At 41.5% G+C, this 23,915-nt stretch overlaps 1 protein-coding gene across 4 annotated transcripts in view; it reads left to right on the forward strand.

The window, feature by feature from the left end:
- The window catches only part of TAF1 (TATA-box binding protein associated factor 1), a 29,209-nt gene extending 5,442 nt beyond the window's left edge, over nt 1–23,767 (forward strand). For 2 of the 4 annotated variants that reach the window (XM_071442609.1, XM_071442612.1), the window contains exons 7-40: nt 20–238; nt 422–623; nt 1,485–1,598; nt 1,923–2,090; nt 2,471–2,598; nt 2,725–2,832; nt 3,663–3,836; nt 3,913–4,086; nt 4,170–4,274; nt 5,332–5,532; nt 6,381–6,522; nt 6,950–7,080; nt 7,607–7,687; nt 8,090–8,239; nt 8,378–8,497; nt 8,666–8,841; nt 9,535–9,770; nt 11,014–11,221; nt 11,473–11,638; nt 11,787–11,998; nt 12,248–12,356; nt 12,550–12,648; nt 13,220–13,397; nt 14,688–14,755; nt 15,137–15,259; nt 15,618–15,710; nt 15,787–15,871; nt 16,360–16,427; nt 16,506–16,622; nt 19,262–19,387; nt 20,675–20,773; nt 20,988–21,138; nt 21,923–22,100; nt 23,128–23,767. In XM_071442609.1, coding sequence (XP_071298710.1) covers nt 20–238; nt 422–623; nt 1,485–1,598; nt 1,923–2,090; nt 2,471–2,598; nt 2,725–2,832; nt 3,663–3,836; nt 3,913–4,086; nt 4,170–4,274; nt 5,332–5,532; nt 6,381–6,522; nt 6,950–7,080; nt 7,607–7,687; nt 8,090–8,239; nt 8,378–8,497; nt 8,666–8,841; nt 9,535–9,770; nt 11,014–11,221; nt 11,473–11,638; nt 11,787–11,998; nt 12,248–12,356; nt 12,550–12,648; nt 13,220–13,397; nt 14,688–14,755; nt 15,137–15,259; nt 15,618–15,710; nt 15,787–15,871; nt 16,360–16,427; nt 16,506–16,622; nt 19,262–19,387; nt 20,675–20,773; nt 20,988–21,138; nt 21,923–22,100; nt 23,128–23,344 — 4,926 coding nt within the window. In that variant the 3' untranslated portion in view covers nt 23,345–23,767. The remainder of the gene's footprint in view (nt 1–19; nt 239–421; nt 624–1,484; nt 1,599–1,922; nt 2,091–2,470; nt 2,599–2,724; nt 2,833–3,662; nt 3,837–3,912; nt 4,087–4,169; nt 4,275–5,331; nt 5,533–6,380; nt 6,523–6,949; nt 7,081–7,606; nt 7,688–8,089; nt 8,240–8,377; nt 8,498–8,665; nt 8,842–9,534; nt 9,771–11,013; nt 11,222–11,472; nt 11,639–11,786; nt 11,999–12,247; nt 12,357–12,549; nt 12,649–13,219; nt 13,398–14,687; nt 14,756–15,136; nt 15,260–15,617; nt 15,711–15,786; nt 15,872–16,359; nt 16,428–16,505; nt 16,623–19,261; nt 19,388–20,674; nt 20,774–20,987; nt 21,139–21,922; nt 22,101–23,127) is intronic. The other 2 variants (XM_071442610.1, XM_071442613.1) reach the window with 1 other exon arrangement.
- The last annotated feature ends 148 nt before the right edge of the window (nt 23,768–23,915 follow it).

A 23,915-nucleotide genomic window follows, 5' to 3' on the forward strand; every position in this document is an offset into this window, starting at 1 on the left:
TTCCTTTGCTGTGCTTCAGATTACCATGATGGCACCTGTGGAGTCGAAATTTTCCCAGTCGACTGGTGACACAGACAAGGTGACAGACACCAAGCCCAAGGTGGCCGAGTGGCGCTATGGCCCCGCCCAGCTCTGGTACGACATGCTGGGCATTCCTGAAGATGGCAGTGGCTTCGATTATGGCTTCAAGCTGAAGGAGAAGAACGAGGAGGAGGCCAAAGGACACACAGAGGAGGGGGTGAGAGGGGAACCGTGGGGCAAAGTGTGGGGACGGATGTGGGGATTGCTGCACAATGAGAATCCGGTGATGGGCTGGTGGATTGTTGTGCACTGTGCAAAATGAGATGTTGAATTTTCCTCCGTTAGTTTGGAATGATGTCTTTCAAGTCACGTCTTCCAAGTTCTTATTACTCCCTTCCAGGATGCAGAATCGTCGAAGGAGAAGGATGATCTGCTAGCTGATGAGCACTTCCTCATGGTGACACAGCTCCAGTGGGAGGATGATGTCATCTGGAATGGGGAGGATGTCAAGCACAAAGGGACTAAGACGCAGCGTGCGAGCTTGGCGGGCTGGCTGCCATCCAGCATGACCAGAAATGCCACTGCATACAATGCCCAGCAAGGTGATCAGGGCTCTGGCTCCAGCCTTACTTGCTGTAGTGAGCTGGCTCATTACATGCTCAACTGCAGCACTTATAAAATTGTACATGTACAGTTGCATGTCTCAAATGTAGAATATAATTCCCCCTGTGAGGGAATGCTTTTTGGAAAAATCACAGCTCCCCTGAAAATTCTGAGACTCAGTTTCTTTCCAAAACCATAGTAGGTCACTTCTGTTAAAAAACCCCTATCCCAGCTCTGTCTTTCTTCTTCCCATGTGGAATACCAGATGCTGGATCTTCTACATTGATATCAAGCAAAGCTGCCCTTAGGATTTTCTCTTTTTATAGGCTAGTGGAATTTTGTTTACTTTTGTTTTTAATTGGAAGAATTATGTAAAAGTCTTCAGAAGTTTCTCCTCAACTAAAAATTGTGTACTGTTTTTTCTAGATAGGAAGTAACAATTCTGACAAGCCTCAGACTTCTTTTAGACATGGATGCATTTTAAATTGAAATTGTTCACATAGAATGAATGTTTGTTATATCTTATCCTGCTTTTACAAGGAAGGACTAATGGGGATGTCAGATTTTTATTGGGTATCAGTGTCAATTCTTTAGTGTTTAGCTGTGAGTACAAGACACTGAGGCATTGGGTGGGTGAATTGGAGGTTCTTTGAAGAGGCTGCAGATTCCAACAGTCAGCTCTGTGTGAACTGTGGTTTTTTAAGCTTTCCCAGTTCTAATTACGCATATCACTCTTTGGGATATGAGCAGTAGATCCATCAGGCTGAGAGTCACTCTCCATGCAATCCCCCAGTCCTGGTTTGAGGCACTGTAGTGCCTCACTCTCAAGCTGACCTTGCTTTTGGTTTCCTTTTCTCTAGGTTTGAACCGCAGTGGATCTTTGCTCAACTCACCAATTCCTCTAGCACAGAAACCCAATGTGGCAGGAGTCCTGGGCATAGCAAAGTGCAAGGAAAAGGCCCCTGAACAGCAAGGTAATGGCCCATGAATAGGTGCATGTGACACATATTTCTGTGGCAGAAGGGCTACTTGTTTGCTCTAAAACTTTTTGGAGGCTGTGTTTCAAAAGAGCAAAATCTCTGAGCATTGGTAAAGCTCAAACTTGGGGCTTTACTTCCTCTTTGCTTTCAAGATCAGTTTTCTTTTGCCTTTCAGAGGTCCTGCCTCAGGAAGCCTGAAAGATGGGGAAGGTAGAGGCAGTAAGATGTGGGAGTGAGATCTGAAATAGTTTTCTGCCAAGACTGAAATAGATTTCTGTATATAAAATTCTCAAGGGTTCTACTTTATGATTGTTGCAGTTTCCCTGGATGAAGACAAGCCCTGGTACTCCATTTTCCCAATTGATAATGAAGAGTTGGTGTATGGCCGTTGGGAAGACAATATCATCTGGGATGATCAGGCAATGGAAACCTACTTGGATCCTCCTGTCTTAACACTTGATCCAAACGATGAAAACATAATTCTAGGTACGTTTATGGCATCCAGAAATTTGACTTGAGTGGGAAAAGACAAGGGGAAATGAAACCAAGGATTTATAATCACACTGTAGTGGAAATAAATGGACTGGGGCAATACTTATGGCCTTCCTTGTTCTGGCTTTTGAAGTTAATTTGCAAGTCAAAGGCCTAAGCAGAACATGGCAATGCTAATAACCTTTATTGGTGTGGTGTATACTTTCAGCTTCCAAATTAAATGCACTGACAGGAAAACAAAAATGAATGCCTTGAAAGTTAAATTCAATGTGATTAATCTGGCTCTTGATGTGTTTAGGAGTGACTGTCTTAATTTGACTTGCATGCATGTTGGTTTGAAGAGGAAAGGTAGGGATGTAAACTTGTGCTTTTAGAAATTCCTGATGAAAAGGAAGAGATGACTTTGAACTCTCCATCCAAGGAGAACAAGAAAGAATCTTCTCTAAAGAAGAGTAGAATACTGTTGGGAAAAACAGGTGTCATCAAGGAAGAACCACAGCAGGTCAGCATAAGCTTTAGCATCACCTCCAGGGTTAGGAATGATCAGGAGGGAGTGAGATTTGTTGGTTTTTTTGACATTTCTCTCTCTCTCTCTCTCTCTCTCTCTCTCTGTTAAAAATGGAATTAGAACATGTCTCAGCCAGAGGTGAAGGATCCCTGGAACCTCTCCAATGATGAGTTTTACTACCCCAAACAGCAGGGACTTCGAGGAACTTTTGGAGGCAACATCATCCAGGTAGTCACAATAGTCTTCCCTGTGAGTGAGAGAGCCTGAGTGTCTTGGTAGGTTGTTTCTAGCTGAGGGTAGGACTGAAGATTTGTAGAAAAACAGAATTTAGATTACAGCAGGTCAGTTAAGTGTTCATGAAAGATATTTTTAATGCTCAATTAAAGTTAGGAGTTTGAACTAATTTTTATTGATTGCCCCATCAAACTGAGGTTTAGCTGCTTGATCTTGCTGTGTCCTACTCGCTGTGCTTTTGTTTGGTATCTTATTATGTAGTATTCTTTGTAAACCAACAGTGGGAGGGGAGAAGGAGGTGCAGTTTGTACTTCTGCTGCTACTGTGTGTCTTAGTCTGACTATTATAAAATTAATTTAGTTACTGATGAATATGGATTACTGCTCACTAGCCCTAGGTGAGGAGATGATAGTTTTTTCTTCCTTATTTGTGGAATTCAGTGACTTCTAAAACCTCATCTGACTCCAGCATATTCTGTAATGGGAAAACTGTATGTAATTCCAGATGAATTTCTCCCCCACTGATAGGGATAATGGCTTTACATGTAATTCCTGATTAGGAAAAAGATCCCATTGGGTACCATTTGAAATAGTAAAATTGAAGTCATCCCTGTATGCAAAGGAAAGATCTTTATATGGCAGTAAGCACTTTTCTGTCAAAAGGCAACATTTATGATGACAAGTGAATTTCAATGCACTTGTGTTTCTGCTAGGAGACCTAAAAATATCCCTAGGCTCTCTTATTTAAGGTTTAACAGGATAGGAGGAATATCTTACTTTTGAGGTGGTGATGTCCCTCTTAGCACAGCTTTTGTTCTGTACCAGCACTCCATCCCAGCAGTGGAGCTCCGCCAGCCATTCTTTCCCACCCACATGGGTCCCATGAAGCTGCGACAATTCCATCGGCCTCCCCTGAAGAAATATTCCTTTGGTGCCTTGTCCCAGCCCGGGCCCCATGCTGTGCAGCCTCTGCTGAAGCACATCAAGAAGAAAGCCAAGGTACAGTTGCTCCTGTCTGCCCCTGTGTGTGGCTCCTGGGCTGTTCTGCTGACGCTGTCCCCTGTCCCCGGTGCAGATGCGGGAGCAGGAGCGCCAGGCCTCTGGTGGGGGGGAGATGTTCTTCATGCGCACACCCCAGGACCTCACTGGCAAGGATGGAGATCTCATCCTGGCTGAGTACAGTGAGGAGAACGCCCCTCTGATGATGCAGGTTGGCATGGCAACAAAGATTAAAAATTACTACAAGAGGGTGAGTATCAGATTCTGCTGTTGGACAGCGATTTCCCTCTGCCTCTCACTGAGAGCTAACAGCACCTCCATTGCACCTTCCAGAAACCTGGCAAAGATCCAGGAGCTCCAGACTGTAAATATGGAGAGACTGTTTATTGTCACACTTCTCCCTTCCTGGGTTCTCTGCATCCAGGCCAGTTACTGCAGGTGAGAAATGAGTTTTTTTAATTTAAAAGACTGATAAGTTGGACGTGGCATAATAGGCAGAGTACCTTTTACTCTTTATTTTAAGCCCTATTTCTTCAATCACAAATAATGCTCAGCTCCCAAAAAACCCACCAACTTCCTTTTGAATTCCAGTTTATGTCTCTTTGCTTACTAGTAATAGTAATTACTATTAGTAATTCAGTTCCTAGCTTTCTTTTTTTTTAAATCTCTGTTGTGTGCTTTTTAAAGTTATTGTAGGAATTACAAGAATTGCAGGAAATGAATCTTTGCTGTTTTGCTTAGTAATGGCATTAGAAATAGTGTTAGAGAGGATTGAGGGGAAAACCAAAGCTGCTTGAATGCTGGGAAGCTCAGTAAATAGGTGTTGGGGGGGATAGAAAGCATGGATTTCTCACAGTCCAGGATTTTATATGTACCTTCTGAGAATTGCACTTCTTGTTTTTGGATGCCACTTACTAGTCAGGTGTACAGACTTCTGCTTTTATGAGCCTCTCTCTGTTGTTAAAATACATACATTTGAGATGGGAGAGGAATTAAGAATGTTGCAAGGACCACCTGGCTAATCTTCCATTAATGTAAATAGAAATGGATTTCAGTTAATGCTAGCTGCTCTTACTGCAGCAATAATTCTTCCATTCTGTACCACAGGATAAAGGTTAGGTGAAGGTTCATATTAGAGATGTATCACAGAACTAACAATGCTAATTGTGTGTTGGGCTGGTTTCTGTGGTTACTGTGCTCTTTTGCAGATGTGTTCCTTCTGTCTTTTTTTTTTAAAGTACCTCCTTAAAGGACCTGAAGTACCTCTAAATGTCCATAGAGCCCTTCAATCTCTGCATTTGTTCTTGTGTTTCTTAAGATTTTATTCTTCATTCTTGACTAGTCCCCGCACATCTGCATATACTGTGATATAAATAATGGTATACCATTGCAATGAACCTTGGGGTGTTGTTTTGGTCTTTAAGATCTTTTTTGCAGATTGTATCACAGAAGATTTGATCAAAATTTCTGAACTTTGATTTGTCTCTCTTAACAGGCATTTGAAAACAATCTTTTCCGGGCCCCCATCTATTTACATAAGATGCCTGAAACAGATTTCCTGATCATCCGGACACGACAAGGTTACTACATTCGAGAGCTGGTGGATATTTTTGTAGTGGGGCAGGAGTGCCCACTCTATGAAGTACCTGGGCCCAACTCTAAGCGAGCTAACACACACATCAGAGACTTCCTGCAGGTCTGTGATAGGAGATTATTTGGGGATCTTGGGGGGGGGGGTCTTTGGGGCAAGCCCATGGCATAGGCTTGGGCCCTGGGACAGTCTTGATTTGAGGATCTCATTGTCCTCCTTTTTTTCGTTTGTTTGTTTTCTTGTGAGGTGAGAGCACTGCAAGCATTGGATGTTAACCAGACAGGCCATTTTGGTTTTCATTTAACCAAAGACTTATAAAATCTCTCTTCTGTTTTAATGGCATCCTATCTGAAAAGTAAATGATAAAGGCTTTTTATTACCCAAATAAAAGGTTAGGAGATTATATATAAATGTACAAAACTGAAGAAGTTAGAGTGGGTTTTGAAGTGGTTGTGCTGTGTAAAATGTCACTTCTGGGTTTTACTAAGAGTCAGTTATCACTCTGCTATCAAACAGCGCAGAATTAGAGTTGCCTCACAGGTTTTTCTTAATTTTCTAGTTCTTGTGGTGTTTAAGCTTTGGGATAGTCCATGAGCATTCAGTAATTATCCCCAAGTTCATATTTAGGAGAAAATTTCTAGTAATTTACTGTCAATTTAACTCAAAATTATAACTCCAGAGGTATTTGCAGAGCAGGAGAATCCACACTGTTCACAGAATTTCTGTGACAAAGCACAAACATTTCTAATGTGATAAAACAAACTTTCAAGACAAATACTTTTCTCTTCTCCATCTCAAAAACAGACACACAGCTTGGAAAACTTCACTGAGTGAATTTATGAGAAACAATGGTTTTTAAGTAGTAAATCTGAAGCAGTCACCAGAAACATTGTGTGTACTGCCTGTGCAAGCTGGCTTATTGTTTCTTTGGACAAATGGGTGTTGTTTTGTAGGTTTTTATCTACAGGCTGTTCTGGAAGAGCAGGGACCGTCCGCGGCGGATCCGCATGGAGGACATCAAGAAGGCCTTTCCCTCGCACTCCGAGAGCAGCATCCGCAAGCGCCTGAAGCTCTGCGCTGATTTCAAACGCACAGGTACTGAGGGGCTTTCTTTGGTGGGCAGCCATCCTCTGCTGCTCCTGGAGCTCCAGACACAGCACAAAGAGGGAGCATCTCCTGATAAACCAGACTTGAAAGCTTGTAGAACTGTAATCTGACAGGAGTTCTGTTTGTCCCAGTTTTTAAGGATGTGCGCTTTCTTTGGCTCAAGTGTGCTTGATGGTGAGAAGTGACTACATTTAGTAGTCACTAGACAAGTGACAGTAGACACTAGTCACAAGTTTAGACATTTTTAATAACCCTTTGGGCAGTGATTTACTGATACAACTCAAACACATTCCCTTCCCTCTGTGTGTGGCTGTGTTGTGTTTTGCAAGCAAATACATGCACATGAAAGCTGGGACTGTGATGGCATCCAGCACACGTGGGAAACTACTCAGTGTTTGACCTGTGCATTTTTCAGGGATGGACTCAAACTGGTGGGTTTTAAAGCCGGATTTCAGGTTGCCAACAGAGGAGGAGATCAGAGCCATGGTGTCCCCAGAGCAGTGCTGTGCCTATTACAGCATGATCGCAGCCGAGCAGCGGCTCAAGGTAAATCCTGCTAAATCCAAGGCAAATTACTGACACCCTGTGAGGGGTGAGCCTAGGTAACACCTCCTCCCTGAAGCTAATTCTGCTATAAAGTAGGCAAGTTAGGTCCCTGACTGTTGTGTCACTTGCTAAGTTTGCTGCTGCATAAAAGGGAGTTAAGTTTTAAAGAGAGAAACACTGTATTTGTACCTCCTGTTATCTCAACATTGAATTAGCTCAAAAGTACCAAAGGGAAGGTACAAGAAAGGGCTTATGTTTATACCTGGAGCTCTACAGCTGAAAGTCACCAGCAGGTGGCTGTAAGAGACACTGATTATTTTTTCTGAAGTTGAGTGCACTGCTAGATATGGAGTTCGTCAAAATACTGGGCAGTTTGACATCTCTGCTACTGATGGTGAATCTTGCAAACAACTGTCTGCTGAAGTTTGCTTGTTCAGCATGGCAAGTCTCCATGACTTCTAGTTCTGTCTCCAGTAACCTTTTTGAGACTTCAGCTTCTCATTTTTTCCCTAACATTTCTCTGCAGGATGCAGGTTACGGGGAGAAATCCTTCTTTGCTCCAGAAGAGGAGAATGAAGAGGATTTCCAAATGAAGATTGATGATGAGGTATCATCAGAGTGATGCATGAGTGTGTACACCAGTATATAAATTTGAATGGCAGGAGAAAAATGAGGTCCTTATATTTAAAGGATATATCTAAAGTCCAATTCAGAGTTTCCTGTGTTCACACAGCTTTCCTGGGATCTTCTGCTGGCAGCTCATACCTGTCTTTGGTGATTGTTCTTGCAGGTCCTTTCCAGGATTAGGCTTTTTTTACCTTAAATGCCTTTTTGTGAGTTCCTTAGCACTTCAGTTATTCACTGAAGTGTTATCAGGGCAGCTGAAGGATCAAGAGGAAGAATTTGCCCTCATTGTGTCAGTTGAAAAGTTCTCAGTATGACTGGAAGAATTGCAAAATAAAAGCTTGGACTGTAACAGGGTTATGATTGTTTATTTTCTCGCTGGTAGGTGCGCACAGCTCCCTGGAACACCACACGAGCCTTCATTGCTGCTATGAAGGGCAAGTGCCTCCTAGAAGTGACTGGTGTTGCAGATCCCACTGGCTGTGGGGAAGGATTTTCTTATGTCAAGATTCCAAACAAACCAACCCAGCAGAAGGTATAGTTCCCAAGGAGCAGTGGTTGGGAAGTCATGTGGGAGAACTGGACTAAATAAGGGACATAAGGAAGAGAAAATATCAGATGAGCATAGGAAAGACTCCTATGACATTAATGGGCTGAATCTTCCTCTGAACAGGATGATAAAGAACCTCAGCCAGTGAAGAAGACAGTGACTGGCACAGATGCGGATCTGCGCCGGCTTTCCCTCAAAAATGCCAAACAGCTTCTGCGGAAATTTGGAGTGCCTGAGGAGGAGGTGAGTGTGAGCCCAGGGCAGGCTGCATGCTTCACTAAGGCTTTAGCAGTTGATGGTGGAAGTGATGTATAAATTTCTGCTTTCATTTCATGTGGAGAGGATTGAGATCCACAGCCAGGTGCCTCAGCTGTGTGTCTCTAGACCCACTCCTTGTCTTCCTGTTTGCAGATAAAGAAGCTGTCCCGGTGGGAGGTGATTGACGTGGTCCGTACCATGTCCACAGAGCAGGCACGCTCAGGGGAGGGGCCCATGAGCAAATTTGCCCGTGGCTCTCGGTTCTCTGTGGCAGAGCATCAGGAGAGATACAAAGAAGAGTGTCAGCGCATCTTCGACTTACAAAATAAGTATGTTCTTATCTGATGCTCACAGCCTTGGACCCCACCCTGTCCCCGCAGAGCCCCAGCTCTGTGCATGTCTGGGGCTCACTGATATGTGGTGGTGTAGGTGTTCATTCAACTTGTTGGGCTCATGAAATACAGCACTAAGAAAGAGGCCTTTGGCTGTTAATAGAAACTCTCAGGTTTAGTGTCCTGCTGTCACAGACCGTTTGGAAAGGTAGAATGTGTTGCAGAGTCACAGCATGAGATGTTCTGCAGTTCCACACATCAGTAGTTCACCACCTTATTTCCTTTCCTTTCCTGTTTTGTTCTGTTATGAACAATTTGCCATCTCTCTCTTGGGTAGCAGGTAGCAATTCTGTGTTCTGTTCTTAGAACTGACAGAAGAATTAATGCATTATTCCTTGTTCTGGCCTGAGACTTGAGTGGTGAGGGAATAAGGTATTGTTAATGAAGAAGAGATCAACTATTTGGAGAAGATTGTCTTGAAACAGTTGTTCTTTTAGCAGGGGTTAAAAGGAGGGCTGAGAAGGGAGTATATTATGCCTGTTGTAGTAGTGATTTGTATCATTAATATCATTAATTCTCAAATCTTTGCATCATTTTTACCTTTGTATTTCTGGGAAGGTAACAGACTGAGGTTGTTTTTTAATTTGGGAGGGCAACATTCACTGACTTTCAGGATGCCTCCTGTTTCAGGGTTCTGGAATCCACTGAGATCCTGTCAACAGACACAGATAGCAGTTCAGCTGAAGACAGTGACTTTGAAGAGATGGGAAAGAATATTGAGAATATGTTACAGAACAAGAAAACTAGTTCTCAGCTCTCTCGGGAAAGAGAAGAGCAGGAACGGAAGGAATTGCAAAGGATGCTCCTGGGAGAAGACAATGACAAAGACAGGGGCAAAAAGGACAGGAGAGACAAAAAGGGACTGTGTAAGTAACTGCAACCACCAGAATTATGCCTGGGAAGGGATGCAGGACTTTATGTCCTGCTGCAAAGTGTGCTGATCTGACCTCTCAAGAGTGTGGATTCCTTACAGGGAGAATGTATAAACATGCTTATCTGGGGCTTTTCCCTCTCTGGGGGTTCTTCCTTCTCTTGAGCACTTAGTGGCTGAAAGTGCATGTGAAGTATATTCGTTGCCTCATATCTTTTGTTTATTTTGTACTATAAAATAACTCTGGTATTTCTTTAGATAGTCACTGCTGCTTCCTGCTGAAGTTTCCTTTTTTTTATTTTTATTTTGAGTGGGGAGCTGCTTTTTTTCAGTATTTTTCTCAAGATGTCTTCACACATAGTTCCTGCACCCATCTTACGGTTGTGTAGTTGGATCTTCTGTGTACACACATCTCTGTGTGTGAAGCAGCACAGTCTGCAGGCTGATAGCAGTGTCTGTTACACTGTGTGCTGTGGCAGCATGTTTGGAGGTAAATTGGGCAGCTGCCAGATTTGGATCTCCTTGAGATGTGCTTGTTTTAAGTGCATTCCAACAGAGAACTTGACATGTCCCTGACTGGCTGGTAAAACATTTGGCCTGTGAATGAACTTCATGACCACTGTTACTTGTTGAATATGTGTGAGCAAAGCTGAACTCTGCATCTGAGTCAATGTTATTGTTCCCATCTATTCCCAAATTGGGAATAAATCACTAATAAATAGTTACTGGAATCATTTATAAGGCAAATGTGGAAGATTTTTGATCATTATTACCTCATGAGAAGATATCCAGTGTTTGTACAAAACCTCTCAACCTGAATTATGAATGGTGCTGGAAAGATTCTGTGCTCACTGGTTGGAACACTCCTTGGAAAACTGGATAATTCTTGACCCTGAGTTTCTGCCAGAAAACCATACCTATGATGAAAGCATTGTAACTAATCCATCTGCAGGGCCAGATGCAATTGCATTGCTGGTTGCACCTGTGGCTCCTTGTTGACTGTAGCTTTATAATCTGGCTTTATAATCTATGTGGATAATTAGGTATCTTTGTTTGAGCTGGATTTCATGTCATGATAAGAGAACATGAACAAGAAAGGGAAAGACTTCTGTTAGGTTTTCCTGAATGTGTGTCTTGGAAACTTTTAAGCCAAAACTATCTGCTGTATTTAAACAATGAGTATTTCTACAATGTGGAAAAAAACTAGAAGCAAATAAAGCATTTTCTTGTGACAACAGCTTCAGCAGCCTCAGCAAACTCTCACAAGGATGATGACACTGCCTCTGTGACCAGCCTGAATTCCTCTGCCACGGGCCGGCGCCTGAAGATCTACCGCACGTTCAGGGACGAGGACGGCAAGGAGTACGTGAGGTGTGAGACGGTGCGGAAACCCGCGGTCATCGACGCCTACTGCCGCATACGGACCACCAAGGATGAGGAGTTCATGTAAGGCCTTCCTGGTCTCCTTCTCCTGTCCCTTAACTTTGCCTGCAGGCTTATTTCATTCCACTGACAGCATGAAGAAATGTAGAATTGAGCGTAGAAGCCCGGCGCAGTAATTGTGGAGAGAAAGAGATTTAATGGCCGTCCACTTGGAGGGTGTCACAAACTTCATGCAGTGATTGAGCTGGCAGAAGAGTACCTGGCAAATCATGAACCAGGCTGGAAAATTTCTGTGGTTTTTTTCCCCCACGCAGACGGAAGTTTGCTCTGTTTGATGAGCAGCACCGTGAGGAGATGCGGAAGGAGCGGCGCAGGATCCAGGAACAGCTACGGAGGCTAAAGCGGAACCAAGAGAAAGAGAAACTCAAAGGCCCTCCAGAAAAGAAGCCCAAGAAAATGAAAGAGCGTCCAGACTTGAAAGTAAGCATTCCATACAGGTTCTGGCTACTGGAGAAATTTTCTGTTCCACTGATGTACTAAAGAACTCACTGGGGGATTTTAATGATGCTTTGCCTCGAAACTAGGAGCCCATATGTGAATTCTGATCCATCACCTTCTATTTTTGCAGCTAAAATGTGGAGCATGTGGTGCAATTGGGCACATGAGGACTAATAAGTTCTGCCCTCTTTACTACCAAACAAATGCCCCACCTTCTAATCCTGTTGCAATGACAGAGGAGCAGGAGGAAGAGCTGGAAAAGACAGTCATTCACAATGACAATGAAGAACTCATCAAAGTTGAAGGAACGAAAATTGTCCTGGGAAAACAACTGATTGAGAGGTAAGGGAAAAAGCAGAGATACTGGTGGGAATAATAAGAATAAACAACATAGAGCTTAATTCAGAATATATACTCATATGTATATTAGTCGTGGGAATAAAGTGACAGGGCTTTACATAAACATATTACAGTATTTTGATTGAGCATTTGGTATTATAGAAGATGGAACCAAAGCCAGTACTGGGGGACAAATGGTCTTGATTCACATGAGGGCTGGAGGAATTATTGTGCTTTTTTGTTTGTGCCTAGTGCTGATGAGGTCCGCAGGAAATCCCTGGTCCTGAAGTTCCCTAAGCAGCAGCTTCCTCCGAAGAAGAAGCGTCGTGTAGGGACAACGGTGCACTGTGATTATCTCAATGTGAGTGAAATGTTACTGAGCTGATTGCAGCACCTCCATTTCTGTTTGTACCAGCTGGCCAGGCCCTTAACTGCTCCTATGCAACCTCCTTGTGCCTGCTCAGAAAATTAATAAGCTAAATTGTCTAGGATTTCTGTGAGTAAATGCTTTGCAGCTTGGAACTGCCTTAATTTTTCTGCCTTTGATTTTTCAGCGTCCCCATAAATCCATCCACCGGCGGAGAACAGATCCCATGGTGACACTCTCATCCATCTTGGAGGGCATCATCAATGACATCAGGGATCTTCCCAATGTAAGTTTGAGCTATGACACCTAAATCCTGCATCTCAGGCAATATGGTTGAAGTAGGGTATGTGTTGTAGACACCAGAATTTGGCTGGTTTTGTATAGGTACATGTTAAAAGCTCATATGTGATATTTTTATATTTTTTTTTTAACAAAACCAGCACAAGATGAATGAAATGTAGCAGTGTGTAATGCTTTTATATATGTGGCACTGGAGAAGATCTGTCCTTCACTCTTTTCTGACCAGACTTTGCCAGAAACTTGCAAAACAAAAAGATTAAATGGAATATTTGAGTTGAAATGAGAATTTAAAAGTCAGTTTCTCAACTTCTGTGCTGCAATTGAAAATACCACAAATTCTCAGTGAGATTTTCCTTCTTATAGTGGTATTAGAAAATACTTCGTGGAAGAAAGCGTTTGCCATCGTGGGGTTGAGCTTGTTCTGTTTTCCCTGGTGCAGTTAAGGAACTGTTTGTGTAAAGGTTTTATACCTTAGTGCCTGTTTAACTGTGGAAGTTAAACTGAGAATAGCTGTGCTATTACTGTGCTAATAACCATTTGTTTCTTTTCCTCCTCAGACATACCCCTTCCACACTCCTGTAAATCCAAAAGTTGTCAAAGATTATTATAAGATCATTACTCGGCCCATGGATTTGCAAACCCTGCGTGAAAACGTCCGTAAGAGGCAGTACCCATCCCGGGAGGAGTTCAGGGAGCACCTGGAGCTCATTGTGAAGAACAGTGCCACATACAATGGTAAAAACACAGGGAAATCCTGCTTCTGCTAATACACTGTGCATGGATGAGCTGTGGAACATTTAGAGTCAACAAAAGCAACATAAAAGCAGAGCAAATTCACTTCCACATGGCAGTAGTGAACATGTATTTTTACAGATATACCTCAAAGATTATATTAATGTTAATAACTAATTAATAAAATAAGAACTAATTAATAAATAAGAAAGAAGTGAATTACAGCATGTAGCAACAACTAAATGATGACTGTGATGTGGTAATTGAAGTTCAGTTATGGGTCTGTGTCTTGGGGTGACTCAATGACTGAAGACTTCTGCATGTTTCAAGTCCTGCCTACCTCCTTCATAGCTAAGTAAAATATTGTTTTCAGTAGATTACATTATTATGCTTTATTGAATGAATCTTTCAATGCAAATAGGAATAGTTCACACCCATTGAAGCCAGTGCCTTGGAGCATGCAGCTTTGAGTAGAGTTTGCTGTCATGATTTTATATATTTTATTCTCAGTTGCAATAAACTCTTTCCCCATTTGGGACAGTCAGGAAACTAGTTTTAAAAAAATGAAAGAAAGCTAGTTTAAAATAAAAGCATAGATTCTGTGGTAGAGCATGTATCTGCTGGAGAAAGGTGCTGATTCATTGGCTTTATTCTGACTGCTGATAGAAATGTCTTTGTCCAAAATATACTAATTTGACAGAAAAACCTCCCAGCTGTACTGAGTCTGTCTAGGCTGTGCGGCATTGAGTGTGACATCACTGAGTTTGTGTCTTTGCTGCTTCCTTTATTATTTTGACAGTTAAATCCCTGATTTATCCTAATAAGTAAGATCCATTTTTTTCATAGTTCTGTTGCTTGTTTCCATGTCTGAGGAATCCTGAAATTATCCAAAGCTGTGGGTTTTTGAATATTCCTCAAATGTCCATCTTGCCTTCCTTAGCAGTTTTGCTCCACTGACTGGACTTAGTGAAGGAAACAGAAATGTCATGATTTATACTGTTAATATTTGGCAGAGGTGGAGGGCTTGGAAGCCTGTCTGCCACAGGCACAGCTGCTTTCCAAAGGATTTCCAAACTTTACTAGAATGTATGCCAGAAATATTATTTACTACAAATAATACTTTCTCATATAAAATGCATGCTGAACTTGAATAACTGTGTGTATTGAAAATATACTTGAGCATATTCTCCTAACTGTGCCAGAAATATTATCAGTGATGCCTTAGGAGTAAAGATAAATCATATTGTGACATGGCCTTTTTAATCAAGCTGCACTTGCTGTGTGTGTTTGCAGGGCCAAAGCACTCACTAACACAGATATCCCAGTCCATGCTCGACCTGTGTGATGAAAAGCTAAAAGAGGCAAGTTCTGTGAATGTGTTGTGGTCAGAATGGAGGGGGAGGGATGATCAGGGGTGGTTGAAGACTTTGAGAATAGAGGACGTGCATAGGCAAAACACAGGGGTTTAGGGAGAGTAGTAGAAAATTAAAGGAGTTCTTCCTCCTACCCCAGAAGGTATTTGAATTTTTACCATTTTAAACAGTTCCCATGGGAGCCTTTCTGAAAAAATGCTTGTTTCTTATTCTAGTTACCTTATCTATAGGCTTATATCTTGACTATTATCCCCTGTTAGTTTCAAGTGTTTTCATAAAAAGGTGCATGGGAGTCTCTGGGACAGAGTATCATGATAGTTCAGGTATTAGTTTTGGGTCAGCCACTGAATTTCCCTACTTCTTTTGCAGAAGGAAGATAAACTGGCTCGATTAGAAAAAGCAATTAATCCTCTCCTGGATGATGATGATCAAGTGGCCTTTTCCTTCATTTTGGATAACATTGTGACTCAAAAGATGATGGCAGTTCCAGATGTATGTATCTTGAGTGAGTGTGTGTGATATGCAAAACGTGCTGATCTTGTTGTGGAGAAAACAGTGCTATTAAATAGAAAAGTCTTCTGTAAAATTATCAATTTGTATTATATGTTCCTACTGTCAAATAGATATCAACAGGCCTAGTTAAAATCCAGCTGGTAGATCTTTTCTCTGTGTCCCTCCTGAACCTAAATGACTGGATTCAAGAGGTCTTGTTATAAATACCTTAAATACATTAGGAGTGTTAATCAATTCTGCAGACTTGTTTTATGACGTTTGTAGCTCAAACTGTAGAAAATTCTACACAGTAACTTCCTAAACCTGTCTGTTTTCTTCTTTTTTTGTTTTGTTTCAGTCTTGGCCGTTTCACCATCCGGTTAACAAGAAGTTTGTTCCTGATTATTACAAGGTGATTGCTAATCCGATGGATCTGGAGACCATCCGCAAGGTGAGTAGCTTGGGCTGAGCAGTCTCTTGAGGGGTGTTTGGACTTGATCACTCACTGGGTGACAATTCTCTTCCAGAATATCTCCAAACACAAATACCAGAACAGGGAGACTTTCCTGGATGATGTTAACCTCATCCTTGCCAACAGCATTAAGTACAATGGTAGGTGGTGGAAATGAGGCTTCAGCTGCCTTTTGTACTTAAATTAATTCATCTGGGCACCTGTACTGCCAAAGTGTGTTGAAGCCTGAGGCTGTGATTCATAAACCTGATGATTGTTTTCCTTTCTTGAGAAAAGAAATGCTTAAACAGTGCTGGTTTTCCTGTCACTGGAGCTTTATTACCTTCTGGTGCAGAATGGGGCAGTTACATTTGGGGAGGATGTTCTGCTTGCTCAGTACATGTCTCTGATCCAGTGTTTTGTTTCTGGCAAGTTCCTTGAGACAGACAGGGTACAACCTTCCTGTGTCCTAAATCACACTTTTAATGCTGGAACAAACTGGTTGTGCTATTTTAGCTGAATGTGAGCTCTGCTTACTCAGAAGGAGTTAGGATTTAGGGGTCTGTGTAACCAAAACCTGTCTTGCTGTCTTGGCAGCTGGAATTGGAAAAACACCAGAATGTATAAAGAGATTTGTTTCTTACTACAGGGTCAGACAGCCAGTACACAAAAACAGCCCAGGAGATTGTAAACATCTGTTACCAAACTTTAGCTGAGGTATGTGGACAACTTTAGTGGAATATTTACAATTTGAATTTTCTGTTCTGCAACCTTAGCAAGCTTTTTTGTTCTTAGTATGATGAGCACCTGACTCAACTTGAGAGAGACATCTCTACTGCTAAGGAAGCAGCACTGGAGGAGGCAGATCTGGAGAGTCTTGATCCTATGACCCCTGGTCCCTACACTCCACAGGCAAGTGACCAAACAAGGCTTTCACTTCCTTTTTGATCCCAATTTTCCTCTTTGTTTCGTGTTCTCCATCTGTCTGCAGTTTGTCTTTTAGTAGAGTATGTTGTTGGATGGTGTGCTAACACTTGCTCTTTAAGAATAAATGTAAGAAGCAGTTCTGATGCTTCAGAGAGTGAGGTACCTAAGACAGAGAGACATTTCCCAAGCAAGTTGTAAAACTGGTCTACAGATGAGCTGTGTACAGTCAGGTACAGCTGAGTGTGGGTTGGAAGGTCAAGGACTGTGCAAGTTTAACATTTAGAAACCCTCAGAAGTCAAGCAGTGGACAGGTAAGGAGAACATGAGGACAAAAGATGGATGTAGTGCTGAGAGGAATCCAGGGAGCTGTTTGGTAGTGGCATTGTTGGGAAGGCTCATTGCTGTGGGTAAAGCAACTCTCTAATAAGGTCAGCAAAGTCCCACTGTACCCTCATTGCTGGGATTCTTTACATCTCTTGTTCCAGTTCTAGTGAAAAATAATGTTTTTAACCTTTATCATTATTTAATAGCAGACAATTATGTGTCTCAGGTATTTTCTATGTGTTACAGAGCAAGTTCATGCTGGGCTTCTTTTCAGTGTTTACAGTTTGGCAAAGATTTATAAGCTACTTAGACTTTTAAAAAAACAATTCTTATTTTGGGTTGTTTGATGTTTTTAAAAACATCAGTTAAAAACTTCCACCAGGAATGACAAGTTAATTCATGAAAACTAAAATTAACTTTGGAATTTGCCTAGGAAAGCAGGGGATGTCATCCTAGTGTCTGAGATGTGCCTTTTGTTTATTTGAAAAAGTTCACAGGCCTTGGGAAAGATCTCTGTGTTGATAATTGAATGATAAAATGCAGATGTTGAGGTATAGGAAGACAAAGCAAAACTTTCTTTGCAGTTGTTTGGCCCAGTTGTAGGCCAATAATTTTTCAGTTCTGTGCAAGTCTGATGTAATTATGTCTGGAAAGTTGCATTTAATTTTAGCAAAGTCAGAGCAGAAAAGGAAGGCCTGAAGTTCAGGAACAATTTAAGATCTTATAAAGATTATTTTTAAGAGAAAAACTAGTTTAAAAATTGTTTAGGCAGGAAGTATACAAAGACTGTATGGCTGAGCCAGGATAGCAGGACACAGGTGGGTTTGGGGCAATATTTAATGCCCTCCCGTCCATCTCTCCCCACAAAAATACCCAAAATGTAGCATTTTAGGAAAGTAGAAAGTATTAGGATCAAATTCAACTGGCTGAGAATGCTGAAACTGAGTATCATGGAAAAGACCTTCCTACCAGTAGGAAGTGTTGGTCTGCAGGAGAGTCTTTGGAGATGAGTTATTGAAACTATTTGTTGACATTTCAAGAATTAAATGGCATCAGTGGTGATCCCAATGCATCAGAGTGAGGGACAAAAATGATATTTTCTTATCTGATTGTTTCCTTCCCAAGAGCAATGTTACTTGGTCTGATTTTATTCCAAGCTGGTGATCAAAAGAGAGGAAAGGAGGCCTGAGCAGGGAACTGTCCTTGCTAAAAGGAAAGAGCTCTCTGAGTTTCTGCCTTGAACTTGTCACCTGAAGGCCACCCTTCCCCTCTGCTTCTTGGCTGGAGGTACAGTCCCACTTCCCACACTCCCAAACTTGCCACAGATGGCAGGTCTGGGGGAATTGCTTGGCTTTAGTTCCCTTTTTTAAATGCAGTTGTGACAGCCAACATTTATCTCCCCATATGGGTCTTCAGAGGTTGGCCTCCAGGATATAAAAAGCAAATACAGCTGAGAGCTGTCTGTGCTTTACATGCCTGTTTAAATTCTTAGGAAGTCTGTTTTGCCTAATTTAAGAATTATTGCTGTTGTTCTTAAGACTTTCAGTATTGTCATGATCTATGAAGTGTGTATTGTAAGGGAGCTTTATTAAAATCCTAATCCTCATTAACTCTTCAGAGGTCAATCTGGCCTGTGTCAGCTTTAGGAGTTGAGACAATGACTTATATAGGATTGATTGGAAGCTGAAGCTTTGCTGTTTCATATGTGCTAGACTTTTCCCAGTTCTGATTGGAGCATTTGGGGCTGCAACAGCATTCCCATTACAAGGAAGTAAATGAAAAGGGCCATGCTGAGTCAGACCCAAGGTTGATGTAATCAAGTCTCCTGTCTCTGGCAGGGAACAGAAGTAGGTGGATGCAAACATGCAGTGATAATTTTTACAGCAAACCCTCTCTGCTGCTGGGAATTGGTTGTTCAGGCACCTTAAACTTGTGTTGGACCTGGACCATTGTATTTATGAGCTGCAGAGAGGTTTATTCTCTATAAATTTATTGAATCCTTTTGGAGCCCATTTGTGATTTTGGCCTTTGTAGAATAGCACTGTATAGAACTACTGACTTTTATTTTAAAATCTGTTATTTGGCAAACTTCAAAGCTGAGGTTTTGAGCCATTGCATTTACCCCATTTGTTCTTTAAGAATAATTAGCTCATTTTGACTAAACAGTGTGTAGTAATATGAACACCATGCCAAAAAGATGCATTTAGTCCTGAAATCCCAGTCTTGCCTCTCAAGATAATGTTCCAGTCTCAGTTCAGTGCCTGAGAATGTTCTGTCTCCTGTTTCCACCTATACTTTAGCCACCAGATTTGTATGATACCAGCACTTCCCTCAGTGTGTCCCATGGTGCTTCATTCTATCAAGATGAAAGCAATTTGTCTGCTATGGACACTCCCATCACTACCACAGGGAAGCGAGGAACTCAGGTCAGAATCCTCCATTTTCTCATCTGGTTGGGGAGTTGTCTTGTATGAGCAAATTACTAAAAGGAGGCAATGACTTTGTAGGAAACAGGTGACAAAGATCAGGTTTTCCAAGCAGAGAAGGAAATCTCTTCCAAAAGTTATGATATTTTCTTAATTTTGACTGCTCTGAGGCAAAAGTAAAAAAAAAAAAAAAATTAAAGAGCACTGGGAATTGAAGCACTGCAAAACAAAGAATAGAGAATCAAGAGCTGCAAAAGAATCTGCCTAAGGCCAGGTATTTGTTTGCTTCACTGCTTCTGGAAGTAGAAACCTGGTGACTCATGCTACAGAGGGTTAATATGCAATCCCTTGTTAATTCTGAAGAAGCAAATGATGAAGGACATTCTACAGATTCACAAGATCATAATTAGATTATTATGGTTGCATCCAGTGACAATTAGGAGCTTGGAACATATGGTTGCCACTGTAGATATAGTTGTAAAAGGAAAAGCAGACAGGTTAAAGGCATTAAATAACTAAATGAACTTGTTACAGTAACCACAGAGTATTTTTCCTTAGTCTTTATTCTGTATTAAACAAAACAATAAATGTTGAAGCAGGGGGAATAGCAGAAGGATATGCAGTAATAGAACCATGAAAATAAATTACCAGGAGGATGAAGAAGGTGAGGAGGAGCCATAAGACTGAAGATGGTACCAGAAAGATTGGTGAGAGCTATTCTGAACAATGCAGGCAAACAGAGATTGGTTATGAATAGCTCTGTGTAGTATTGTAGCCATCTGTAGCTTTGTGAATCCCTTCTAGATTTGGAAGTCTTCAAGCTTTCTGTAGAAATTTATAGTCTTTGGGGCAGAATCTTGCATGTCCTCTTTATCTTGGACTCATGGGGACTGTGGGAAGAACAGGAAGAGAAGGACAGAAAAAGATTTGGGGGAAATGCTGTATGCTTTTAAAATATATTATGAAAATAAGCACTTTTGTTACAACCTAGTGCTATTTTCCAGAAATAACTAGTTGAACAAGGAACTCTGGTCTGTAAGGCTGGAGATTCCCAATTCAAGGATGAGCACACCAGGTAGAAGTGTGTGGAGACTGTGCTCTCTGATCTTGCAATGAAGAGAAGAAGAATCATTGCTCTGAGAGTGATACACAAATATTTTCCTTTCTGTCTTTCCCTTCCTGTCCTCCCACACCCACCTCTGTGGCCCAGGTGTCCCTGTCCCTCACACCCCCAGGTGATGTCCAGCAGTGCCCTCCTCAGTGTCACTGCTCTTTGTTCCCATCCAGATGCGCCAGGGGCGAGGTAGGCTGGGCGAGGAAGACTCTGATGTGGATATTGAAGGATTTGATGAGGATGATGATGGCAAGCCTAAGACTCCAGCCCCAGTGAGTACATTTACAGAAATCCCAGCCACAGTGTAGGTGCTGACTCGCAGGGCTGTCTGTTGAGCCTGTTGCCCTGAGACAGGCTCTGAAATGCAGTTTGGGAAAGGTAGCACTGGGAAATGAGGGAATGCTTCAGAGTGGACAGAATGGGAAATCTCTGATAGAAATGGCAGCATGCTGCTGGATCTTCAGCATCCCTGTTTGTGTGACCCAGGAGGTTGAAGATGCAGATGGTGACCTTGCTGATGAAGAAGAAGGATCAGCCCAGCAGCCCCAGGCCAGTGTCCTCTATGAAGACTTGCTTATGTCTGATGGAGAGGATGATGATGATGGGAGTGATGAAGAGGGAGATAATCCTTTCTCATGTAAGTGTCTTTTTCTGATTGTTCATTAACCCAACTAATCTCATGCTTCCATCACAAAAACATGCAATAGAAAGCAGAGACCAAAGGGGCAAGATGAGGAAACTGGGTGAACACAAATGGGACTGAAAACAAAACAGGAATGGGAATGCTGTAAATATAGACACACATGAAAGCAGAGTTAAGACAAAATCTTGTTGATTGTATTTCATAAAGTGAAACTGCAAATGGTTCTGAAAACACTGTGAGTATGATTTGATATGCAGAGCCAGGAATGGGTAGTCTAGTAAAAGTACATTTAATTTGATATGAAACAGGGTTATGAATGTTAAATGTAAAATGTTAATGTTAAAACAATGTTATCACAAACAGGAAGGGATGTACAGAGGTTATTCAGACTCTTTCTATATTTTAATACAAACTTATGCAGAAAAGGATATAGTGTTTAGTTTACAGTATATAGTATTTACCAATGACTTCTGAAAATTATTAGGAGGGAAGAAGGGGGAATTTTCCAGAGTAGACAAGACATAAGGCCTTTTGGATAATGGTGGTAGTGACATTGCTTTGTAATAACAAATATTATAATAACAAATAAATAACTATTCAGATTTGGGCACTCAGTGGGTGGTGTCACCTCCCAGATACTTTTTCTGCTGCCTTGTGGAGACAGGACTTTACAAACATTCCTTACAGTCAGTACTGCAGCCTTGAACCACAGACAGTGGGTATGTGAGTGACAGAACAAACCTGGCAGTTCCTGACCAAACTTTGGTTCATTACACAGCTATCCAGCTGAGTGAGAGTGGCAGTGACTCAGATGTGGAGCCCAATGCAGTGAGGCCCAAACAGCCTCATGTTCTTCAAGAGAACACAAGGATGGGCATGGACAATGAAGAAAGCATGATGTCCTATGAAGGAGATGGTGGGGAGACATCTCATGTTATGGAGGACAGCAACATCAGGTAATTAGAGCTGGTAAAATCCCTTCTCTTAAAGATTTTTGAAATTTTCATCATAAAAACCTGAAGAATATCTCATATTTTTCATAAAGTTATCTTGTGACTGTTCTTATTGTTACAACCATAATTACAATTTATTCTTACTGACAGAAATTTGGGGTTGCTGTTAGATTTTCACTAATAAAAATACCAGTTAAATTAGAAGAAAAACCCACCCATTTTTTTATTTTAAGTTAGATGATTTCTTGCACATACGTAGTGGGTTTTGATGGCAGGACAAATAAAGGTTTCTAAAAGCTATCTCAAACTACAAGATGCCTTTGAAGTTAAAAAGTGATTTAGCAGATAAACTTTTTTTTTCCCCCTCTAAGAACAAGCCTGTCCTGACTTGAAATTCAACTGCTTAGTTGAAGTCCAGAAGTATACGAATATGCATATTCTGTATTTTGGAAGGTGTTCAATTTTTAGAAAATTAAAAGTACAACAATATCAGCTTTATTTTTTTGCATTTGAGAGAACAGCAACCTACTCTCCCTTCTCTGGGCATTCTGTAGAGTACAAGTATTTGATTCTCTGTTCTTCTTCTATTTGTGGAATTCAGTTCCTTGGTGCAAATATTGACATTTGCCTCATAAATCACAGGCATCAGAGCTGATAGGTAGCTGGGCTGGCAGGCACTGGTCATTCCAGCCCAGGACCTTGACAGGAGTCAGCAGGAAGTGCTAGAGAAGATGAGAATGGGCTGGAAACACTCCTGCACTTTCTGTCTGCACTGAAGGTGACAGAAGCTGTTGGAGCAATCATTTTTTCCTGCCTGGAGTGTATCAGAGTGGAGTGAAGATACTGGAATTGTTTCATTGGAGAACTGTTTTTTCTTTAGTTTCTGTTTTAAAAAGCTGGCCAGTGACAGAATGGAAATGCACAGTCCTAGTGTTCACAGGACTTGAAGCCAACTCTCACAGCAGTTAAATACAGAATTGCTGGTATCAGCAGCTCATTTAATTTAAAATTATTTTCTTCTTTCTTCTAGTTATGGCAGCTATGAAGAACCAGACCCAAAGTCCAACACAAGAGACACGAGTTTCAGCAGCATTGGAGGCTACGAGATCTCAGAAGAGGAGGAGGAGGAAGAGCAGCAGCGCTCTGGGCCAAGCGTGTTAAGTCAGGTCCACCTGTCTGAGGATGAGGAGGACAGTGAGGACTTTCACTCCATTGCAGGAGACAGTGACCTGGACTCAGATGAATGAACTCCCTTCCCTGAGATGATGGTCATTTTGAGCCACTCTTGGCTCCTGAATTTCTCTTGTCCCAGTTTCAGTGTAGTGTGGGCTGTGTCGATAAGATTTTTTTTTTTATTTTTAGATATTTTAATTGATTATAAAACATGTTATATGAATGAGTAAACGGTGAAAAATAAGCTTTAGACAAGCGTGTCCTGCTGAAGCTTTGGCTTGTAGCCTGTACTGGTTCCAGAATTCAGATACAGGTTTGTGTGGTTTGTTTTTCAGTCTATATTAATGTAAAGTAATTCCTCAGAAATACTGGCCTGTTGGACACATGCATGTCTGTCAGGAAAAAATGCTTGCTCAGAATGAAATACTTGCTGTTGATGAACAACTGTAAGGCAATTTTCATTTCATAAAGGGGAGCTTTTTCTCTGGGACCACAAACACAGTGTCTGATGTCTGACCCCTGAGTGGTTTTGGGAACTGCCTAAAGACTACCAATACTTCAAAAACAGCTGCCCTACTTTTTCTATAAATTGCAATTACTTCCAGAAACCAGACTTTGGTAATGTGAGCCTTTAGGAAGGCTCAA

Source organism: Agelaius tricolor, unplaced genomic scaffold (assembly GCF_023055355.1).
Source record: "Agelaius tricolor isolate 1412-34295 unplaced genomic scaffold, bAgeTri1.0.p SCAF_17, whole genome shotgun sequence".
Lineage (NCBI taxonomy): Eukaryota > Metazoa > Chordata > Aves > Passeriformes > Icteridae > Agelaius > Agelaius tricolor.